Source organism: Calypte anna, chromosome 1 (assembly GCF_003957555.1).
Source record: "Calypte anna isolate BGI_N300 chromosome 1, bCalAnn1_v1.p, whole genome shotgun sequence".
Classification (NCBI taxonomy): domain Eukaryota; kingdom Metazoa; phylum Chordata; class Aves; order Apodiformes; family Trochilidae; genus Calypte; species Calypte anna.
In genome coordinates, this window is record NC_044244.1 from 125,692,603 (window position 1) to 125,716,336 (window position 23,734).

The 23,734-nt window shown below is 39.0% G+C and overlaps 1 protein-coding gene across 3 annotated transcripts in view; it reads left to right on the forward strand.

The window, feature by feature from the left end:
* Positions 1–23,734, forward strand: part of ARHGAP6 (Rho GTPase activating protein 6) — a 328,240-nt gene that overhangs the window by 247,119 nt on the left and 57,387 nt on the right. For all 3 annotated transcript variants that reach the window (XM_030451749.1, XM_030451730.1, XM_030451722.1), the window contains exon 2: positions 20,801–20,960. In XM_030451749.1, the coding sequence (XP_030307609.1) occupies positions 20,822–20,960 (139 nt within the window). In that variant the 5' untranslated portion in view covers positions 20,801–20,821. The remainder of the gene's footprint in view (positions 1–20,800; positions 20,961–23,734) is intronic.

Consider the following 23,734-nt stretch of genomic DNA (forward strand, 5'->3'; position numbering starts at 1 on the left):
TGAGGCCCTGCTGCTTCCCCATCAGCACTGTCTGCAGCAGGGCTGGTGCTGTGTCCTGTTAAGTATAGTGACAGCCATGCATAAAGTGTAAGTAAAATTTTTTTTTTTTAATTCAAGCATCCTTTGATGATGTATGTGAAGTTGTGCTTGCTGTTCAATTGGAGGTATACAGCTCCTTTGGGGACAGTGGAGTCTGTCTTCACCAGCACTTACAAACTTTCCTGAAGTCTTCAGGGAGCCATGCTGTGCAAATAAAAGCAGGCAGGGTTATTCATTATGGCAGTAGTACCAGCAAGGTGAGGACAGCTCTTAACTCACTGGAAAACCCTCTGCCTTGTAGAACTCAACTGTAGTCTTCCTATACAGCTCTCTTTATGCTCCGGCCCAGGTGCCACCTTTCTGTGGAGACTTGTTAAAGATGTAGCAAAATAAAAAAGGTAATGATTTGTTACAAAGGCTTCTGAGTTTTAGCAGGTGTTTTTTTATTTACTTTCAGTTTTATTTGCTAATCCATTAGTAGAGTCCAGTGGGAATTTTGTTGGCTGCCCATCTGACCTAGGGGCACACAATAACTCAGCTTGGGTGGGAAGCAGGGGACATGGGAGACAGTTTCAAGGTCTTCATCCTTCTTGTTTGCTGCTTCTCAACTTGTAACAACTGAGTATTCTCATTCTCTTAATACTATTTTGATAATTAATTGTTTTAAGTGTATAGTATTTTTCTCTTAAGCTGATGTTGCATTACAAATATGAATATGCATGCTAGCACACACACACACACACACACACATCTGCTTCTAAATGTTATGTTCATATCCTTGCTGGCAAAAAATCCTTCCAGCTGCTGTAGAGCTCCAGCTGTATCTGTGTGCTGCACTGGTTTCCCCTGGGGTGTTTTAGTGAGGAAGCAGAGTCCAAGATTTAGAAACCAGGTCTAGCTCCAACACGGTGCAAAACCCACAAGATGGCTCAGATGAGTGTTTCTTGGCTTGTGGAGTTTGAAAATCTATGGTGGCTGTCAGCAGAACCAATATATTCTCCATCCTTGGCTTTAAGTACTAACACAATGCTATTGACCAGGTAAATATCTGCTTTCTGGGGTTTATCTTCTTTGCTGAAGATAAATACTCACGAAGAAGATATATTTGATACAGAAGAAAAAGTCTGGGGGAAGGTCTGCAGTGTCACTGAGAGTGAAGGAGCTTGTCCTGACTGTGTTTACATGGGGACAAATACTAAGTCATCTAATGACCTTATTAACTGAAACTGGAATGAGCAGATCTGGTGGTAAGGTCAGTGGGAAACAAACACTCTCTAATTTTTTACATCCAAGATGTGGGTCCTGAATTGTGAAACAAGATACTGAAATAAAAACAATGCTATAAAACCCTGATTAATAATGTTTTCTTCAACAGTAGTATGCTACAAGCTGACCTTTCAAGTATTTTGTCATAATTTTTTTTCTTGTATTTATTTCAAGCATAATTGTGTGGATTTTATGCCAGCATAATGTAAACCTAAGCAGCTGTAGATATACAGACCAGTAGACTATCAAAAGCTTTTTGTGCATCTTGTGTTATTAAGAACAAAGAAAAAGAATATTTGTTGCTGTTGTTATTAACATTAATATTTATTATTATTGAAATTATTTTGGGGGTTCCAAAGGCAAAGGTTACAAAGTTTGTGGTGTTATCTAGAACAAGGTCTGTATGGCCAGCCCAGGGCAACATTATACAGCAAAACAGTTATCTGCTGAAAAGCTGTACTATTTGGTAACAGAAATATTTGGGAGCAGAGCAAAGTTATCCCTGGGTGCAGTCTGTCCAGTGGGATACAGCTTGGGTGCCTATTCTCTAGAGTTGCCTCAAGCAATTTACCACAGGTGGGTTAAAAGGGAACACAATTTACAGAGGGTGATCATCTCCAAAATTGTACTGCATCTGAAATGTAGCCATATGTGCTGTAAAAAAGAAAAGAGCCATTAAGCAGAGGTGACAGTCTTTTTCCCTCATATTCCCTTCAATTTACTGCTGTATTCTTTTGTGTGATGTTACTATTTGTTTCTCATTTGCCATTGTACAGCAATTGTTTTCTTCTTGCACAAGTCCTGCAAGGCTGAAGGGCAGAAGGGGGAGTAGTTACCACAAAGGAGTTGAACTAGGGGGAAAAATGAAGAAAAACAGGAAAACGTGGTTAGAAGCCTAAAACTGGAGACAACTCAGGTTGACTGTGTACCTTCATGAGTTTCCCCTCAGCTCACTTCTGATGGAGATGGTTACCTTCGAGGGAAAGGATGGAAAGACCTTTGGTGTGTTGGGCTGCAGACCCACCTCTGTTAGCTGTCCCTATGGAGAGGAGCTGTTTGATTGTTGCAGGGACAACCTTCTAAAGAGACAGTGACAATGTGGTGGCTCATTGCTAAGTTCAATCACACCACATCTTAGTTCTTATTGCAAAACTCCAGGCGAACTTAAATTGTAGCTGGAATGGTCATCTACTCTGGAACATATCATGCTTCTCTTCTCCAGTGAGATAAATGAGTTGGGTCCGTGCCTCTCCCTTCTTCATTCTACTCTCTCCTGCTCCCTCTCTTAGGATTCTCAGAAAGTTTTTGTCTGGGTAATCTAAAGTTTTACAAACTGTTTATCTTGTGCAGTCTGAAATGCTCCATATCCCTGAAATGCTTCTTATCTGCTCACCCATGGTACAGTGAAAAAAAACAAGCAGGCACATTTTGTAAAGACTTCTTTAACAGGAGGAATGATGGATGGCTCTTAGAATTGCTTCCATAACTACAAGAGAAATTGAAAATAAATTACAACCTGAGACATGGTAACGCTTTAATAGTTGGCATCTTAATCTCTTACTTTAGAGCTTGAGGCTTGAGTACAGGAGTTTGCACTTCTCTTTGTTATGCAGCTATTTGTTTAGATCAACTAATTCAAATAGAACTTGTTGATTCTCTTCCAGAGCAATACTAGGAAACAATATTTTAAAAAAACAAAAAAACAACAACCCAACTCTTAAAACTTTCTAGGGCAGTAGAAACTTTTTATTGGCTTGGAATACAGGATAATAAATTTGGTCTCCTTACAGGTGGACATTTCAGATGTCAGGTATGGCTGTTTCAATGTGCTTTTAAAGATTACACGTTGTTTTATTGTGTGCTTTTCTGCACATCTATAAAAGACTTTATGGGAAGGAAAGAGTGAAATTAATTTCCAAAGAGAAATGTTTCAGGATACTGGGCATTTTTCCACTGAACATCTCTGTGGAAATCTGGAAAAAGTGTTATTTCAGTTCTCTACAAGAAAATAATGCTCTAACTTTACTTCTCTTTCCCACCATCAATAAACTTGAGAAAATTCTTCTGTAATATTAACTGGTATGAAAAATAGAGCTTATTTTGGAAAGAGTAACTTAGGAGTTTATTTGCTTTTAAACAGAGTTCTCTTGGAAGTGTGAACTGTGGATGGTATTTGTGCTATTGTCTTCTGATTTGCTTTCAGATAGAAGCCAGTTTTAACATTTTGGAAAAGATGTGGGAGGAGGACAACATTAACTATATCACTGCAATCTGTGGATGCTCTTTGCATTTCTGTTTCATGCTTTTCTATGTAGTCCACTGTAGCCTGAATGCTACTTATGTATGGGATACATAGGCAGTAGCCAAGTCCTTAATGGACTTCAAAGAGCTCTAGCTCTTCTCCTGTTTTATGCTACGGATATTTTTATGAGAAAAGACAGTAATAGACAGGAAACTTTAAGCTATTATTCATTTTTGTTGGTTGCTAATACTTATTGTTAGTTACATAACACCATGATGCATAGTGACTCTAAAGTTCAGCACATCAGTGTTTATCAGGAGATTGCTTCATCTGGCCTTTTATGCTCTGTAGTGCAGGAAAAAAAAATTAGGATCCCACTCTCAGGGAAGTTCATGCACATCTGCCCTTCGTTTTTTTGGGAGCTCGAGTCTTTAGTAATACAAGTCATTGGGATGATTTACAGTCTAAATTTCTGTAGTGCTCGAAACTGTTCTTATAGAGGTTGGCACCAAATCAGTCAAAAGCCAGTAGTAGTATAATTAAAAAATGCAACTGACTTGATTGTTTTGTAATAGCACAATGTGTGCCTGGTCTCTAGGGGAAAAGACTCTCACAGCAGCTGAAGAATTCAGTCTGTCATCTCTGTCATCCCAGAGAAGCTCCACCCAGCCCTATCCCTAAAAATGGCAATTGTACTTCAGGGATTTAGAGCAGGCACTGCACTAAGCAAAGGCAGGTTCCTCTGCAGCTGGCATTTTTTTACTGTTGGGCAGGAAATCAATAAAATCAAGATTTGGATTTTATTTTCTGTTTTCTAAACATTGCAAGGTCTGTGACTTCATCTGGGACATGGTCTGGATTCTGTAAGGGTGGCTTGGCACAGTGATGGTTGTGGTGGTCCAACTGAGCTTTGTCAGAGCCACTTGTTTTGGGGGACTGCAGGAGGGGCTGCAGCCAAATGAGTGCTCAGACTCAGGAAATTCATTGGCAACTTTGCCACAAATCCCTGTGTTTTATCAAGTAACTGTGGAGATGGCTGCTAAGTGTGCTTGTCATGTTCCTGCTGCCTTGTTAGCAAAGGTCAGAGTGTGGAGGAAACTATTGACACTCAGCATCCAGGAAAACTGGTATTCAGAGGAGGAATTCAGCTCATCTTGCTGCACGCCTGCAATTTATCCACATTGTAGGCACACACCTCGGAGCTGGCCTCAGTACACTCCCTCCTGGGACAGGAGGAAATAGGGGAAAAGACATTTCTGGAGTTTTATTCTTATCTCTGGAAACCAAATGAAATTAATTGCTTCCCCAAAAGTTCCTGTTTCTCACCATTTAGTGGTACTTAGCACATCTAGTTCAAGTCCTGTATTTTGAAAGCAATCTCACTGTTGGTCTGGTCCACCCCATGTGCATGTGTCAGTATTTGAAACATATATAATTCCTTGGCACTTTTGCCATTGTTGGTTTTCATTGCTCTGTCAAATGGAAAGAGTAAAACTTCACAATGTCTAAGGATTCCTCAAAGATAATCTAATTCATTCTGCAGTGAATGATGTATGGGCAATAATAATAATAATAATAATAAAAGTAATAACAGCAGTAACATACTCTTTCATTAATTCTATGCTATGTGAGAAGTCACAGAGGAAAAACTTATTTAATGTTTATTCAGTGGAGGGTTTGAATGGAGAAGTTTGAAGGAAGTAGCCTTTTTATGGAATAATAAACATATACATTTAACAGATGTTTCATTCTTTATTATCCCCTCAGTTCCATCTGTAAACATTTTTGGGTATTTGTATCCGTCTTTACCAAAGCATCTCATATACAGTGTATATAATTTCTTGAGCCTGGATCATGTGTTTCATTAGTTGTGTCAGTCCTATGAGATACTGAATGCTTCTGTATGACCCAGAACTGTATTATGAGAAAATATTAATAAGGCAAATTTCAATTTACATTGCATAGATAACTGGAGACTCAAGTAGACATTCAGACAGGGGTGTGAGCAGTCAAGAGGGTCTCACCCTGGTTATCTGCCACCAGCAGACATGAGCCAGCTCCATCCTGGAATAAGCAGCTTGGGGAGGTGCTCATAGTTTTCCTAAAACCAGGAATTCTAGCTCAATGCTTCAAAGAACTACTTGGGTCCCTAGAAAGGAAAGCTAATAAAATGGCTTTTAACTAATGAGATGGAATTAAAAAGTGTGTTTGAGTTCTTTCTCTCAGGTTCTCACTTTCCAAAAGTGCAGAGAGCACACCTGAAGGCTTCTTTCTGCAGTGCCTGGAGCATTACATATTCTTTACATAAATACCTACACTATTTGCCTATACTTTTGCATACTTCCCGGAGATAAAGCTTTAAAGCAAATACCAAATATCACAAAGTCAACTTGTGAAAATACTGTGAAAGGGGAGTGTTCCAAGTGTCTTTAAAATCAATGTCTTCTTTTAGAAATGTACCCAGTTTTCAACTCAGCCCCTGGAAAGTCATTCTTGTAGGGTATTTACTGTGTTCCATTTTTTGAATGGGATGCAGCTGTTGAATTCTTCAGACCTGAGTAAATGCTCTTTAAAAGAGCTATATTTATATCACGGTTTTTCCTTTCCTCCCCTGGTTCTGAACAAATAGCCACAACTTCAACTAATGGAAGCTGTTGTACTGCTGCTAAGCTTATGAAGTCCTGCTGCTTTCCTGGGGTGACTTTTCTGAAGAGGTGGACTCTTAAGTGAGAATTTATGTATAATTCTTTTAGAGCATATCAGTCTAGCTTCCAAAGGAGGTCGGCAAATGGTAGGGCATCCCAATGCAGCAGCTCCCATAGGAGATCCTGTGGGGATTTGGACAACGAAGAGTACGTCTAAGGTGGTCACCTAAAATTCATCCACAGTCTATTAGAAGCACATTGCAATGATACTTAAGTATATAATCCCTCTTATTTCAAAATATAGGCTTATGGCTTGATTTTCCCTTGAATAAACTTTGTGATTATTAATGAGCTGTATCAAATAATCTCCTTTAGGTCATTAGAGGGCATAATGCAGATAAGAAATCCCTAGATGCTGTAAACCTCAAAATGAATTTGCTCTCTAGACCTCAGTGGTACCAGAAGTCTTTGACATTAAGCTGAAATGCTGGGATATTTCTGTGTTACTAAAGTTTGCTGCTGCGTGTCTGTAGGATGGAGAATTCTGTGTATGGCAACAGTGAGACCCAGCAGCAAACCTATCCTGTTGATTTTACAAGGATGTTGCAGTGGAAGCTCTTTAACTTCCTGTGTCTGTATGTCTTTTTTAGCAAGAGCTTCATACTGACTCTTAAAACCCACACTCTTGGCTCCTTTTTTTCTCTAAGCACTTTACTCAGTCGATCCTGAAAAACAAAATTCGAAGAGGATCTTTCAGCTGACTAATGCATATTTGAATTATATTATGAATAATGTTGATAGGAGGAGGTGAACAGCTGCTGTGGTCACTTAACAGCAGACAGATTAAAATAATTGGATTGGGGATGTCTGCTAGTTTGCCAGTAAAGATTTTAAATAGGAGCAGAGAGCCTTTGGCAGTCACCAACAAAAGTGTATGGAGGAAGAAGGGAGGGGAAGAGAAGAAATAGAAGAAGGGGGTAAGAAGAGGACATTGGAAAGCTTTCATGCTGTTCATTCATCTAAAAATAGGATTTCAGTCTGCCTCTGAGCTTGTTTATGTTTATGTCTTTCATCTGAAGACTGTGGGTGGAGATATGTCTTTTCAAATGCTCTAGGAGCAGGGCCTGTGCTCTTTCAGTCCTAAGTTTTCAAACGCAGGGCTTGGAGCCAGGTAGATGTGTGAAGAGCTCTCGTGAGCTTCTACCTGGCTGTGCTGCTCCCCCTGAGAGCCAGGAGAGATTTGCTGCACTCTTTTCTCACCAAATCCTCTTTTGAAGTCTTAAGCATCGTTTTCCAAAGCATCATTTGAATCCATAGTTACATGGATGTACTGCTTTCTGATGGTGGGAAATCAAAACATGTCCAAAGATGGGAGTTTTCTCTTGTGATTCAGCCACTGGTAAGGTATGGGATGTACCTAATGTTACTCAATGCACATGGATTTTAGAACTTCAAAAAAGAGAAAAACCACTGTATGGATTTTATGAAAGCTAAGGTGTGAAGTGAGGTTTTCAAGATACTTCAATGACTCAGAATATGTTTGACTGTTTTCAAAAGCCTCAGAAAAAAAAACACACCAAAAAACAGAGCATCCTCTTCTCCTGTTAGTCAGAGATTAAGCAGAGATTACAATGTCTGAGCAAACTCAGTTTTGGTTCCTTCAGGACCGTGAGTGCTTCTCTCTCAAATCTCCAACAGTTTACCAAAGTCTCTGAAACTCCTTTTAAGGTTTACCTTTTCCAGAAATGGAGATGATTCTACATCTTCTCTCTTAATCTGTCTCACTGTATGGGCTTTTATTAGAGCCTAATATAACTTGTCAAAGTACTTACATCATCTCTTTCAGAATAATGTGTTTCTGCTAGTAGGTAACACTTGAAATCATGAGATTAAAAAAAAAGAAATGCCCTCCCCCCAAAAAAACCCCAACAAACAAATTAAATACAGTTAATTGGGTTTTAATGGCTTTTTAGAGTTCCTGAGGCACACACACTCTCCAGATGGGGCGTTTTGCAGTTACTGGACCAGACAGAACAGATATAATTCAAGTGCCTTTTTTGCATATGCAACTTGCTACCACTTCTATATTTTCACAGGTCACAGGATCATATCAAGTATAATCTAATCAAGGATGTTGCACTTCTCTTATTTATTTTTATTTTCGAGTGAACTGAGCTGCCCAGGCTTAATGTGTATAACCTTGTATGACTGTGGAAGCCCAGTATGCCTCTGAGGTTCCCCAGTCTAGTTCAAAAGGAATCTAGGAAAAGCATAAGTAGCCAGCATATTTCAATTACTTTCTGTGAAAATACAAAAATGGAAGGAGGTTCTAATGAAAGCAGCACTGTTGTGTCTCCTGGAAGCTATTCTGCAGTGGTTCTTCCATACCCTGGGTTCTTTTTAGTGAGTTTCAAGGGACTTGCAGAGTGCAGTGCCATCCCTGGAGGTGAAGGAACCTGTGAAGTCTGTCACAGGAATCTCTTCTCATGTGGAGAAAGGTAGGCAAGCATGCAAGGTGCTTGAATCACAGGTCCCATGAGGCAAACCCCAGAGCATTTTGGGCTGGACATGTCCTCTTTCTTAGCTGCAAACTTTATTGAACTTTTGCACCAAGCCATCTTTTTTTCCACAGAAAACATATCTTTCATGAGTATTTTTTAAGACAAAACTCAGGTTTTTTTCCACTGAAAAAAGGCAATTTTAGTTCAATTCTGTTCCTGTAGCTATTTTTGACAATCTCATGAGACTTTTGTGGCCAACATTGGTCATTGGTGTAACAAGAGATCAGCCAGAGGAATTCTCAGCTGCCTGCTAATTTGGTTCTCCTGATCCTTGTGCCCCTCTGGAGTCCTTGGAATTTTGCATAAATAAGAAACAAATGAAAGGTCTCATACTGTTTATCTGTAAATTACGAAGATACTTTATCAGAATCACTTAACCAGTTTATCAGTGAGAGGTTTCATCAAGCTCGTCTTGCAATTAAATATTAATAATTTTGAGTGCTCTGGGAAGAACCTAATCCAAAGTAGACAACATAAATAGCTCATTTTCCTCCATTTTTTTACTGACTAGGGTATATTTTACATGGTCTCTCCATAAACTGAACGTTTTGAATTTATGACATCTCATCCCAAACATTATTTCTTTTGTATAGAAATCTGTGCATTACCAAAGGAAAAAAAAAAAAAAAAAAGAAAAGTTCTTTGGATTTGTGCTGGTTTTGGCTGGGATAGAGCTAATTTTCTTCTTCAAGTAGCTAGAATAGCATTGTGTTTTGGATTTAGTATGGGACTTGGTAAGAGATGAAAAAAATTCCCCAGTAGAGGAAACTCAAAGAACAATGGCACAAGGGCTGAATAAACTTATTTTTGAAGAAAGACTACAAGAACTACAAATGTAGTAACAAATGTAACAGTGTGATATGATGAGCAGGACCCTAATTCTTGATAGGGTGAGATAAGTCTGTCTTCAGTGCTCTGGTTTTATGGTGAGTTGTAAGCACGATCACTGACTACTTTTCTGAGAATGTTATTCAGCTCTCCTTGTAACTAAGATTGTTTTTTGTTTCTTGGAAATCTCACATGGTGTGATACTCAGTATGCAGCAGGCTGGCTGTCCTTAGCGCTGCTCAGCCCTGGGGAGTGAAGTGGAAAAGGACTGGAAATGGAAGAGAGGAGATGCATGGTTTGAGGATTTGTTGTCTGATCTAAAAGGCACTAAAAATGCTGAAGGCCTGTGGTTGGATTTCTCTGGGCTTTGTATAAGGCTTCAATATTAGGGACATCCCATGCCTGTGTTTGCTGCTACCAGGTAGGTAGTGGTGGCCAAGATGTTGAGCCAGAAAGGGCTGCTTGTATTTGTGAGCTGAGATTGTGGGCTCTGCTATCACAGCTGTTCAGCCTACCTTGATTTAGAGGTGCACAAAGCATCTAGGTGAATGTATGAAAAATATATTTACATATCTCCCTTGTGGTTACCATGAACTCTATCCTGTGGTCTCTTCTTCTCTGGGAGCAATCTGATAACACGCTAAGTCATGCCAGCCAAGAAGCAAAGTTGTCACTCTCAGTGATGACTTGGTGAAATGCCACATAGGGCAGAGCTGCCATCAAAACCACTGGTGATTCACTGTTTGTTTCTCACAAATTTTCTACGCTTCCTGCCCACACACTATAGATGACAGCATTGTGTATGGGGACTGTGAACATGACAGACGTTATTTTCAAAGCAGTGCCTTTATCAAGGTTTGTGTTGGTTTGTGTTTTTGTTTTTTTTTCTTTCTTAGCAAACTGTGTAAAGTGCTCAGGCTCTAGTTAGTGTTGTCAAAACCGGGTTATAAATATAGCTGGCCTGCCTGTTCGAGCAGAAAGTTTTCAAAGGTGTTTTAAAAAAGCTGCAAACTGCATGAGAAGGTCAGGCAGAAACCACTGACTGCTCTAAGGAGCCAGGGCAGCTGCATCCAGACCTCTTTCAGCTACTCCTGATAGGGAGAGTTTGGGCAGCTATAGTTAGTTTTGAGCTCACACAGCCACGAGGGAGATGGATTTTTGAGGGGAGACGAGCCCCTTCCTCACCAACCCTTGCACTATCTCAGGAGAACTCTTTCTGTGTAAGAAATGGTGAACCTGGTAACAACTTGTCCTTGTGTCTGGGCTGAGCTCTTGGCTTGATTCGAAGAAGAGAAAAGATCATTTTATTCCCCCAAAGATTCATGACGTCTGGCAGCAAAAGGTGTCCTGGGAGTCAGAGCTGCTCCAGCTGGGCTCACGCTCTGATGCTCAGTACAGGCTCAGATGCTTCAGAAGAAGTGTTATTCTTACTTTATTTCTATTTCACAGAACAGTGTAGTTGAATTCAAGTTCCTAATTCAAATTTGGTTTTATCAAATGCTAAAGAACACTGAAGAAGCAAGGGGACTTAGTTAATGGGTAAGGAAACTGAGTAATCTTGTATGTAGTGTGGTAGAGATAAACACGAGGGAGAAAATGTGCCGAATGTGATGTTCATGGTGACCTCAGGGTTTAATTTTTTTGTGCTTTAGCTACATTTGAGGAAAACAGAACAGCTTTGACTCTGTGAGGGGAAAAAAACTGGCACTGCCAACCACTTCCCAGGCTCTGGAGATCCATCAATAAACTGAGATCCCTCAAATACTGTTTGTTTTCAGACCGGTTTCACGACCTTGTCTGTTTTCCCAGCCCAAGAGGAATGAAACTATGGAATGAGAAGGGGCATTAATATATTGAAACCAAAATGCATAATTAGGCTGATATGTATATGAGTGCCTTTTTCAGGTGGCTTGCTTTGAAGTCTGTGGTGACACATTTATCTTTTTCTGTATGCTCTGTGCCTGAAGGATCTATAATCCAGGCAGCTGTGAGCAACGTATGCTGAGGGTAAAGGCTTCTTGAAAACCAGTGGCGTGACAGCTGCAGCTGCATAGGTTCAGTTTGGTAAATAACAGTTTCTGTAAGCATCAGGTTTTATGAGCTTGACTTTGTTATTGTTGCATTTTTAAATTTGGGTTAGTTGTGTAGAAGAAAGCAGAGACCTTGAGCTGTTCATCTTCTGGCTCTGTCTGCAAGGAGCTTGTAACTCTAGCAATTGTTTCTGTTTTTCATAACAGTGGGAATTTTATGGGCTATTTTTCCCTTTCTCTGTCCAAAGTAAATGTGCTGCTTAAAAACAAAGAAGTCGTGGATTGTCTGGCAGGCATGCAGTTTGAACTTGGGGTGCCTCAGGTTGGAGGGGGAGTTTACAAAATGTACCTTTCTGCTGAAAATTGATGTTGCAGTACAGTGGTTTTATTTATGTCGATCTGTTTTGCATTTCTTGCTTTGGAATACTACATTTTTAATGAGCCTTTATGTTAATTGGTGATGATGAGGATGAGTATCAAGGTGCTCTTTAATTTTCTTTGCAGGTATGTACAGTGACCTATCAATCTGACTAGTATCTATGTATCCATTCAGAACCGCTTGTATATTTCCAGAGTAGCTGAATTGGTTTCTTAAAAAATATTTAAATTCTGGTTTGGTATTTAACTTAATGGTGAATCAGCAGATTCATGTGTGCAAACACAATAATTTAATAAGAAATGCTAAAATAGTTTTTCTCAGAATCTGAAGTATTATTTTCCTCTGTGAATTGTAAGAAAAGTGCATGCACTGCTTCAACACAAAAAAACAGAGGAAAACTAATTACATAGACGAAAAATAACAGTAATGCTAGTGAGTAGAAAGCCAGTTCTTTGTGTTCACAATATTTTCCCTAACTATTGGACTTTCTGTGTTTTCTGAACTTTTCCACAGAGATTTATCTTTGCAGGGTCTTCAGGATAGTGACATTCATCAAAACAGCTGTCTATGTGGGTGGCATTTGATATCCCAGATCTTAAAAAATAAGAATCCTAAACCAAAAAAAACAACCAAAAAAAAACCCCACCACAACACAATCTCCAAACAAACAAATAACACCTGCAGAAAACAAAACCAAAGCAAGAAACAGTCCTATTACACTGGGGTAGATTGGCAGAGCCCTGCAACTCAGACGGAGCTCTCCCAGGCAGCCTGGCATCAGTGTGTAGGACAGGGAAGTGTTTGCACATATGAACACAGCATCAGAGTGATAAAACTAAAATGGAAGTGTAGAGTCATTGTGTAGCAAATTAAGTAGAAACTCCTAGTCCCTAAAAGCTAATTGCTTACTCTCTAAATGTTTGAAATGTGCCTGCCCCTGCCTTTAAGAGGTCATGCATGCTGTGTCACTAACATCTGCAATACTGCTGGCTAGAGATGCAGCTGGACTCACAGCTTGAAGAAAACTTACTTAAATAAGGAAACTGCTCCTACAATGCTTTATGTCAGCCCTGGTTGTGAAAAGGAGAATGTGCATGAGGGGAAACATGTTTTCACAGTATGGAGTGATGGAAGTGTCCAATTCAGTTCAGAGAGCATAGTGAGTTTGCAGGTCATCCTGACAATCTCTACCAAGGTTAATATAGTATTGGGATAGATCTTAGAGTAGTCAGTAGCGTCCAGATCAGTCTATTTGCCTGGAGTGTGATCTAGCCTGGTTCAAGCTCTAGCTCTAAGCCATGTAGTACAGACTTCTTCCTAGCTGAGAAACTGAGAGCTCTCACTCTGCTACCAAATGTAAATATTTGGAGATGTCTTGCATTTTGTTCCTATCAGCTACATCACACCCTCTCCCACTCCTCTCCCTAAAAGAATAAAAAAAACCCTAGAATTGTTTTCCAACTAGACATGGTTTATGAGCAATCAGAATGGCTATTTTCCACACACACAACAGATCTCATATTCCTTAGACCCAAAACCCATTCTGTACATAATATCAGTTTACAGAAAATACTATTTTGAGCCCTTTGAAATAATAAAAACAGGGGTTTGTATTGAATTAAAGGCCTTGCTATTAGTCAAACCCCAGTTCTTGCAGTAATGGAATTGATTTTTTAATTTTACTTCATGATGAATTCTGAAGTTATGCTCAAGTCAGGTAATGTAATCTACATCTATCTTAAAAGCTCAAAACCTATGACATAAATTAAAATACTCAAATATATAGTTTTAGCTTTGTATAGAATACTCAAGTTGGTCTGATTTTTCCATCTTTGGAAATGACAGTGTATGCTCACGTGTGAATTCTAATGTTGCACTTTTTTCTTTCATATAGAATGTAATAGAAATAGATGTCACTTCTAACTCTTCAAAGCATTGGCTGCAGTCACATCAATGCTTATTATTGGACGCAGAAGTGGCTGGAGCCCACCTTTTTTTTTGACTTGGGGGAAAAGCTCAAGAGGGCATGAGAGGACATGTTATTTATTCTTCAGTGTATCACGGGCTGTGGCTTCTTCTTCAGCTTCATGAGCAGCTGAACACTGAGGACTTTTGGGTGCCTGTTAGTGCTGGTCACAGAACATGAAGTCAGTTCTGTTTAAGGCAGGTCTGCCACTAAAAATAATACTCATGCAGCTATTGTATTTGATTTTGGGTCAAGTGTCTTTAGCTTGCAGAGTTTGTGCTATTCCTGCTAGACGGGAAACTGTTTTAATGCTTGGCTAAAAACATAGGACCAATCTCTTAAAATAAGTAATATGTGAACTGATAAAAGGGATAAGATTTTTTTCCTTAGCCCAGCCTATCCCTGATCTGTTGTGTTGAGACTGATGGAAATGCTGGCTTTATTGTGGTCTCAGATGGTTTAATTACTACACTTTAGCTTCTTATTGCATGCAGTCATGGTTGTGACAGCTGTGCATGCACTTTCAACTTGCAGCAAAATTCAGAGTATTGCAATATGACTTAATTCTCTTTTGCTGACAAAAACACACAAAAATGTGTTTACATGAAGACCAAGAAAACTTCAATTGTAAATTTACAGTTGCATCTAGGCTTTTTAAGGTGTTTTTTCTATTTTTGCACTTCCAGAAAAGTACTTGGCCCCTTCTAGCTCTTATTGTGGTGCTTCTGGATAAATTCCTCCAAAAATATTGATATATTAGAAAATTTAGAATATTGATATACTAGAAAGAATTTCTTTACGGAGAGAGTGATCCGGCATTGGAATGGGCTGCCCAGGGAAGTAGTGGATTCTCCGTCCCTGGAGATATTTAAAAAGAGACTGGATGTGGCACTCAGTGCCATGGTCTGGTAACTGCAACGGTGGTTCAAGGGTTGGACTCGATGATCTCTGAGGTCCCTTCCAACCCAGCCAATTCTATGATTCTATGATTCTATGCTGAAGTAAGAAATTAAGAAAATTGGAACATATATTTTTATGTATTTTAATGGAGTTTTCTAAATTCTGGAGGTTGTTTTTTGGGGTGTATAAACATTTCAATACAGTATGTTAGCAATGAATATTTTGCTAGGCAACATCTTTGTATATTGTTTGCATTTTTCAGTGTCAAAAAAGGAGCCTCCATTACACATCTGTTTTTTAAAAAGAATGTTATTAAAATATTCTAAACATGAAATTGTATGCTGAAGGATTTGGAAAACTTGGAGAGATTAATTGCAGAAGAACAGGAACTATTTCCCCCTTTATTTTAACAGTTTTAATACTGATGTGAAAGAATGCTTATTCTTTCACTCCCTGTTTACCTGTAGGCTAAAGTTAGAAAGGCTTTTTTTTTCCTTCTGACAATAAATGGAAATCTCCTCTGTAATATTCTGAAATGTGTATCTTTACCTGGGCACGGGTTCATGCTGTCTTGCTAGATTATGCATTTCTGCTGCGGGGTTGAATTCTGCCACCCCTTAAGGGAATATCAGCTTTCCAGTGTCCTACAGTGTCCTTGCAGTGCAAGATCTTGAGTACCTGGATTTCCAGCCATAGGAATGAGGCAGACTGCTAGACAGAAACAAAGAAGGCTTCAGTCTTTGACTGTGTGTATTAATTGCCATTAAATAGTTTTGATATCTAAATTACTATTTTGTAAAGTGTAATCTTTTTGACAAAGTGTTTTTTTCTGGGTGTACATGATTTAATACACATAAATACAAGATAGCACAAGATAAGGCAAATTTCATCTAAGGCTCTGAATTGTAACATAGGATCATCTGGACTGTACTTATTCTCTTCCTATTGGAGACATTATATTAATAATTCTGCCGCTGACGTCAAGGGGAACAGGATGTCACCCTAGATAACAACCTTAATGAAGTCAGTCTCTTAATGAAGATTAATTGTTGGGGCCCCATTCTTTGTGTGTCTGTGCTCAGATATCTTCCTCTGAATGCTTCGATGTCACGCAGTAAGTCTTGTGCTTCTTCATATTTGGTATTAGGTCCCATTTCGTTAATCTGACAGACTTGTCATCTTCTGTGATATTAGCAATGCCTTGGCAGCAGCTGTGTGATGTCTGCCATGGATGGAGATGCTGGAGCATCCTACATTGTGGTAGTTTATAATGCCAGCTGGAAACCAGCTGCCACTATAGCAATGCTGGCTATGGAGGAGCATCTCAAAATAGGGGCCAGAAAGTTTTAGGCCACAGCACACTCACACCACCCCGTTGTTTCCTAACTCTGTTAATCTGCAGGTAGTTATCTGGCATGGCATTAGTAAAGGACTAGACTTTGAGTCTTTAGCTGCATCTAGTGCTAAAATGATTATTTAACATAGTTTATTTCCCCCATACCCTCCATTCTCATCCTGTTCAGGAGCAATATTGTGGATGTTGGTTTCATATGATGGAGTATATAGCTGTACTGCAGTGATGGCTTTCACTTCAAAACTGGTTTTGGTTCAAAATATCAGCAATACCAGGGCAGTAGAGGAAGAAAGGGATTACTTATAGTGAGAGTCAAATTGTGAGAGTTTATGTCTGAGGAATCTGGAAATAATTTTAGAAAGAGTTGAAATAAATGACCAAGGAGCAGTTTATAAAATGAAGCTTAAGTAATTAAGCAAACAGAATTAAGACATTATAATACTGTATTTGATGTTGCTTGCAATAATCTTTCTGTGTGCAAAAATGCTGAATTCTTTTACAGTGGAGACCTTTTTAAATACAAACACACAGCTAAATGTTGCTAGTGTAGGAGAAAAGTAGACATAATTGGTTTTGATCTTTGTGGTTTCAGATGGTTTGGAGCAAAAGACTAATGGAAGGTAGACAGCTAATCTGATAGTGCTAGTTACCTAAGTGAGTACAGGAACAAGAAGTCATTAACATATCTTAGTGACAATAAGTCATTAATAATATTAATAATGCACTAATGCAATAAAAATTGTTTTATCCATCTTGCATTAAAATTTGTGTTACCTAAAGCCACCATGTGTGGTGGTTCTTTACCCCATGCACAACCCATGTTAAACTCCACAGAGATCAACAGAGGTTGATCATTGCCTGTAGCTTTGCCTCTGTCTTCAGGATTTCTTGATTCTAGAAGTTGTCAGCTTTTTTTTGCATTTGACAAAGGACAAAATATGAGGATGACTAAAAGTCATTTTAAGGACTGTGTTGGAGGCTCAGGAGAAAGACATCAGGTACGCAAGAATAGCCTACACGTGCTTAGGAGTAATTTAAGTGTCTGGTGTTACTTAGGTACGTCAGGTACCTAACAGGTCAGGATGTACCTCTTAACATTTATTTTGGGACCACTGAACATCCGACCCATTTAAAAAAAAATGCTTGAAAGAATATTAGTAAAACTGCAATCTGCATCTTACTAAAAATGTGCTTATGACAGTGGACAAGAAATATGGGAAAAGTGGACAAATCCCTCAAAGGCACAAGATGCAGTTAATCAGTCATCTCCTTTGCTGAGTCATCTGCTCTGGTATTTCTGTTACTTACCCAGTAAGTGAACTGCTCATTGGAATGGAAGGAAGATGTTAGTGTCAGGACCAGAGAGAAAATGCAGCTGAAGCTGGAGATTTGTGAGGGATAAAAAGCGACTGGTTGGTAGAAGAAACCAGAAAAGGCTTTTAGTCTGGTTTAATGTTTCATAAAATCAGTTATGAAAGCATCCTTGCAGTTAGCAGTTTGTGTCCTGTCAGGCTGATCACTCTATTCTATACTCCCAATACTCCAAGAAATTACTATGTTAATTTCATAGTAATTTACAGGGTGTAGGTAAAATTGTACACTGCTTTAGAAGGAAGATGAGGCTTTCAGTGTGTCTTGTGTCAAGCAAAGCACAGGAGTCCGTGAACACATTAAATTATCAATTTATTTTTTTTTGTACGTAAAAGACAACATGGATTTGCCAATTAAAATAGGCATTTTCAAGGAAACATCTCTTGAGCTTCTCACTTTGGCAGATTAGAAAATTCCACTGGCCATGACAGATGATTTTCCAAAAATATTTTGGTTAATTAGTCATGTGTTCCACTAGCACAGTAAAAACCTATGTTAACGTGACCTAGCAGAAAACCCATCAAGCCTAAAAGAGGAATGTCTTTAGTGCACACCAGCTGGACAGACTGATTCCCCATTTTTTATCACTGCTTAGCCACCTGTCCTGGAGTTGGAAGGTGCAGAACTTGCATCTCACTTTTTTTAGCCACACAGGGCCAACCCAGTGAGAGAGGGACATACTGGGAATTTGCAGACTGACAGAATTAAAAAAAAAAAAAAAACAAAAGAAAAACAAAAAAGAAAAACAGGTTGAAACAGGGTTGGAACAGCCCTTATAATTTTGTTGGAGGCTTTCTTCTTTCATGTGGTCTTAAACACTTGACCTCCTATGAAAAAATGAGGTGGATTCTTGCCGTAGTAAGGTGGAATTAGCCTGGGTAGGATTCCTGAGCCAGTGCTGAGTTGGCTGCTCTGCTTGTATAAAGCAGCACAACTCTGTGCAAAGAGGCTTATTAGTGTCCCCAGAGCAGAATATTAATGCAGGGCTGTACCAGAGCTCACAAGGCCTTTCTCTCTGTGTTGAGTTGTTTGGCTGGGCTAACAGCTGAGCTGAGGCATTGCAGAGGTACATTGCTTGCTTGCAGTTACAGATCTATAGTTAAAATACACCCAAAAGCTACTATGAAGACCCGTTTTTATCTCTCTGAAGCATTTTGACTGCAGAACATTTTGGAAGTTGTATGTTCATGAGGACTGAATTGCATACTTCTGTACTTGTAAAGTTTCATTTACATTATCAAAGTTGGAAAGGAATTAGTTTCTTAGTAGACACTGTCTGGTTGTGGAATCTGTTCTTAATCACTCTTATCTATAAATGACAAGAACTTTTTAAAAAAAATGTAAATGTTTACTTCCAGTTTTGCAAATAAGGTTTATGTGACTGTTGCTGCTTTGATTTTGCTTGAATTAACCTAGTCAACTTGGCTTGTGTCACCATGCAAACCTTTAGTTTGAGATTACTAAATCTAGCTGATCAACAGTAAGGCAAGAAGAGGTGAAGAGGCAAGAAATAAAGTAAAAAATTCCAATGGTAAAATACTTGGTTAATGCAGAACTTTGCATATGTGGCCCATGTATATGTAAATACCATAAAGACACTGAGCATAGTACATGTATTGAGTGTACAGATGGGCAGTTATTTACATTGAGGTAACAACTTTATTATGGTTGAGTAGTGACTTACATAAAATACTAGAAAAGAAAGCTTGCTTGATAAATTCAAACATACTTCTTGTATCAGAAGAAACAGTGTTTAATGTATAGTTTCTCTGAGCTGCATGTTTGCAGATTATTTTTGTCTCGTGTGAATAAACATAGATAGGCACACATATATAGATGTGCACACATATATAGATGTGTCTATACACAAATGTATATGCAGGTTGTATGTTTCCACATATGTATATACATATATAGGCAAAATATATGGAAATGGGCACAAAAATGTTTACATACAATAAGATGCATAGCTGCGAAGTCAATTGTTACTGATTTAATAATAAGGACCTTCAGCCAATATCTTTTAAAATCAGTGGATGTACTTTGCAGGTGCATGTGCAGAACTGATGATTTCTAAGAGAATTGTTAAAAAATGGTCATGCAGTGAAAGTACAGATGTTGAAATTTAAACTGAAAGTAGGCACTTAAAATGTGGATAAAGTGCATTAATTTCAAGTCTGCCATGTTGTGATGGAAGGCAGATTGGGGGTTTTCTCTTTATATCTCCTCTGATATACATCGGAGTTTTTTTCATTATCTACAGCTGTATCAAGGTATATCTACTGACAAGTTTGGTTTATTTTTCAACGTGGTTAGAGTGAAAAACAATTTCTTCTTACTTTCCCTGTAGTGCTAAAAGGACTCTCTGATGATGCTTTGATGAATTCTTAAATTCTTGCATGAAGTTAACTCTCAGCCTTTAAGGTTGTTTGTGTGCTTGCTTAGCACTGATGATTATTTCTCTCGCTCAAGCTAAATACTAGCTAAGAGAAGAGCTTTTTGTATATGTTAGCACAGGTGGGTAGTGGAACAACTAAAGCTTTTGATTTGCTTTCCAAACATAATTGGTACCTTACAGAGATGTAGCATATCTCATGTTGTTTTCCTGTGTAACTTTTAACACATACATCGTTATTACAGCTTTTCAAAAACATGAAAAAGCTTGTCCTGTAGTTGATCGTGATCTAAACACTATATCATCATAAGGAGGGGATGGTGTATGTCAGAAAAGAGAAAGGACTCTCTGAAAAGCCTAGTGGAGTGGGATTGGCAAGTTGAAGGAGATAAGATACGTGTTGTTCACAGACCTGTGGAGGTCCTGACTATGTTGGGGAAGGAATGAAGTGATGACTGAGTACTGTTCAAAGCAAGCACAATGGGGCAAGCAGAAAAGGGGTGTTTTGGGGGGATTTTTTGGCTTTGTTTTCCTTGCTTGCTTTGTGTTTTTGGTTACTGGAATCTTAATGTTTTTGCAACGGTACTCGATTAAATGATTTCAGACGAAATTGACTTTGTTTTCTGCATGTCTGTACTCCTTTTACGGAATGCTGCTCTTAGGAAAACAAAGATACTTGCAGGGCTAGAGAGGTCCAAGAAAATGGCCTTTTAGAAAAGAAGGCAGGCCCGAGTTGTTTTTCCTAGCAGCAAAAGAGTGGATTCTGTTTATTAAACTGTGCATACCATATGATGCTTCATATTTTTCCATTTGATTTCCTGTAGGGTGATTTCACTTGGAACAGCATGTCAGGGCGCAGCGTTCGGCTGAAGTCAGTTCCTGTCCAAAGCCTCTCGGAGCTGGAGCGTGCTCGGCTGCAGGAAGTGGCTTTTTATCAGTTGCAGCAGGACTGTGACCTGGGCTGTCAGATTACTATCCCCAAAGGTAAGGGCTCAGTAAACCACCTCTGATTAGATTGCTAAGCCACTGACTTCGTATCACGGCAGTAAAAGGGAGAAAACACTGGAGTGTTTATTCCTCAGACATTGTCTTCGATTTTGTTTTTTCTTAGTCATATTAAATGTGGGACTGTGTCCAGTTTGGGCCACCTGGGGGTGGGATTGTCTGATCAAGGACAGATGTCAACAGGGTAGATAATCTAAATCAGATCTGTTCATGCTGGGTTGTCTTGATACTCAGCTGAGGGGAAAAAAAAGGTTTTCTTACACTCGCAGACATGCAAAAGTGCACATCTATCTAGCTCAGATAGATCATACCACAGAAGTGCCTTTTTCACTCAATGTATTGACTCTGGATGAAGCCAAGCATCACTAGTCAAACAGACAGTGAAGACATCTGCATCAAATAAGATGAATCCTATCCAAGTTTTTCTAAAGACAGAGGTGCTTATTTCCTAGAAAACTAGTTAATTTTCAACATAAATCACTGAACTCACAAGAAACAGGAGAATAATTGAAAAGGAGAAGCTCAGCTGTCAGAATCCTGATGCAGGATATGCATGCACGGTAGACCTGTATTTAGGTTACCATGGAAGAGATCTAAACCTCACTAAAACTAATGTGAAAGTTTCCATTGTTTGTAAACTGAAGATCAAGCTGAGCAAAGACAGCTGTTGTCCTGTGGTACAATCATCTGCAAATCTTGCTTTTCTACTGTTTCTTTCCAGCTGTATACATATTTCAGGAAAAAAAAAAAAGAGGAACACTGGATTCTTACCTTTGGCTATAAAATAAGCAGGGGTACTGTGTAGCGAGCAGAGATACTGTGGGGCAGCACGTATGCAGTGGTGCCACAGGACCAGTTTTTTAGTAAATTGAAGTTGAAGACAAAAATTCTCTATAGTCAATGAAAATAATTATGTGAAGAAGAACAAATGTGGAAGACATCAGCTTTGGTATTTATGAACTTTTTAGGATCTGCAGAAAACTGACAAACCCAACAAGGTCCAATTTAACAATCAGCAGGGCATCATTTTGTGCTGAGATGGGTACAATCAGCTTCCTTAAGCCTCACCGCAGCTCCCCTGATCACTCAGAAAATGCTCCATCAATATGAAAAAAATTTTACAGGACATTCATATGAGGAACTGCATCACTAAGGGCACTGAAATATTTTCTGACTGTCTGAACTGCTTCTGCTAGTTCCAGTGGGAGATGGATATACATACGTGGAAGCAATGCCATCTAAGATGGTAGAGGATACATATTCATATTCAGAAACTTTGAGCTTCAGTAAAGGCCCTGCTAAGAAGTATCACTCCATCTTTTTAATAAGAAGCCCCCTTTAAGTGTTGAAAGAATGCAAGAAGGTCCATGAAGAGCCTTCTTCAGTCTGAATAACCCCAACTCTCTCAGTCTTTCTTGAGAGGATTTTTTCTTCCAGCTCTTGGGTAATTTTCATGGCAACCTCAGTACCCACTGCAGCAGGTCCATGTCTTTCTTGTGCTGGGAACCCATCTTGTGATGGGTGCAGTACTGCAGAGGGCAGTACTCTCTGCCCCTCTAGAGGGGGAGGATCCCTTCCCTCAACCTGCTGGCCACACTGATTTTGATGCAGCTTTAAAAATTGTGATTCTTTGTAGTTCTTTGAGTGTTCTTTAAAACTGGCAAATGACTGACATTATAGCATGCTTGTGCCTGCTGGGCATTTCACTTCTGCATTCATTCGAGTAATTGCTTTTACAGGAACAGGTTTTGTAGAAAGTAAAAATTTATTGTTCTTGAGGAAAAAGTGTGCCAAAGATGCTTGCCTGGAAATTGAGTCAAAGTACAGAAGCATCTGCCCTATCTTTATAGTCACTGTCATGCCACTATGGGTTGCTTCATTTTAATGTTTCTGAACTCCCATCCTCAGAAGTCCCATTTGTCACAGCAAGTGCAATTAGTCAGCACTTTTAGGGCACATCTAGCTATTCCCACACTTGTTGAGGAATGCATAGAATGTGAAGCCTGATAGGTAATTCCTCTCCTCCACTCTATTGCAGCCATTACCATTAATGAAACACATTATTGACATCTCTTGGTTAAATATCCTGTGGTCACATAGAGGGGACCACCTCCCACAGGAATTTATTTAACCAGTATGTCATTTAAAATGTGCTATGGCTGCACTGCAGTAAGCAGTTGGAATGAATTCATACGGATCTGGAGTTAGTATTTGTATAGTACAGTCCTGCTGACACTTCTTTAGAGTTGCTGTTTAGAATATACTGTGATTTTCTCATTTCAGGGAAGCCAATCTTCTCTTTATAATAGGAGGAAAAAATCTATTATGAAATTCACTTCAGATGTGTCTACATTTTGGTGGCTTTCCAGTTTTGTGTATAAGCAGTTAGAAAAATGAACCTTTTACAGCATGTCTTCACCAAAAAAAAGGTAACTCAAGTCATGTAGCTTTTTCAGCATAGCACTGCGATCAAAGCATTAAGGGAGGTGAAAGCTGAAAGTGTGGCTGCTGATTCCCAAATCCTATTTGAATCTCTACTGATAGAGATCATACCTTAAAACCCAGCCACTTGAGGAGCTTGAGGAGCTTCTCATTTGGTCCAGCTTGCTGTTGCCATGTGCAGAGGTGGGACATTTTTTCTTCATAGTGTCAACAAAGATGGAAAATGTTTGATGTTTTCATATAAGAGAATATATCTCTTATAGTTCCAAAAGTTGAAAAAATTACTTCTCTGGAAGTTACCAGACAGGCAA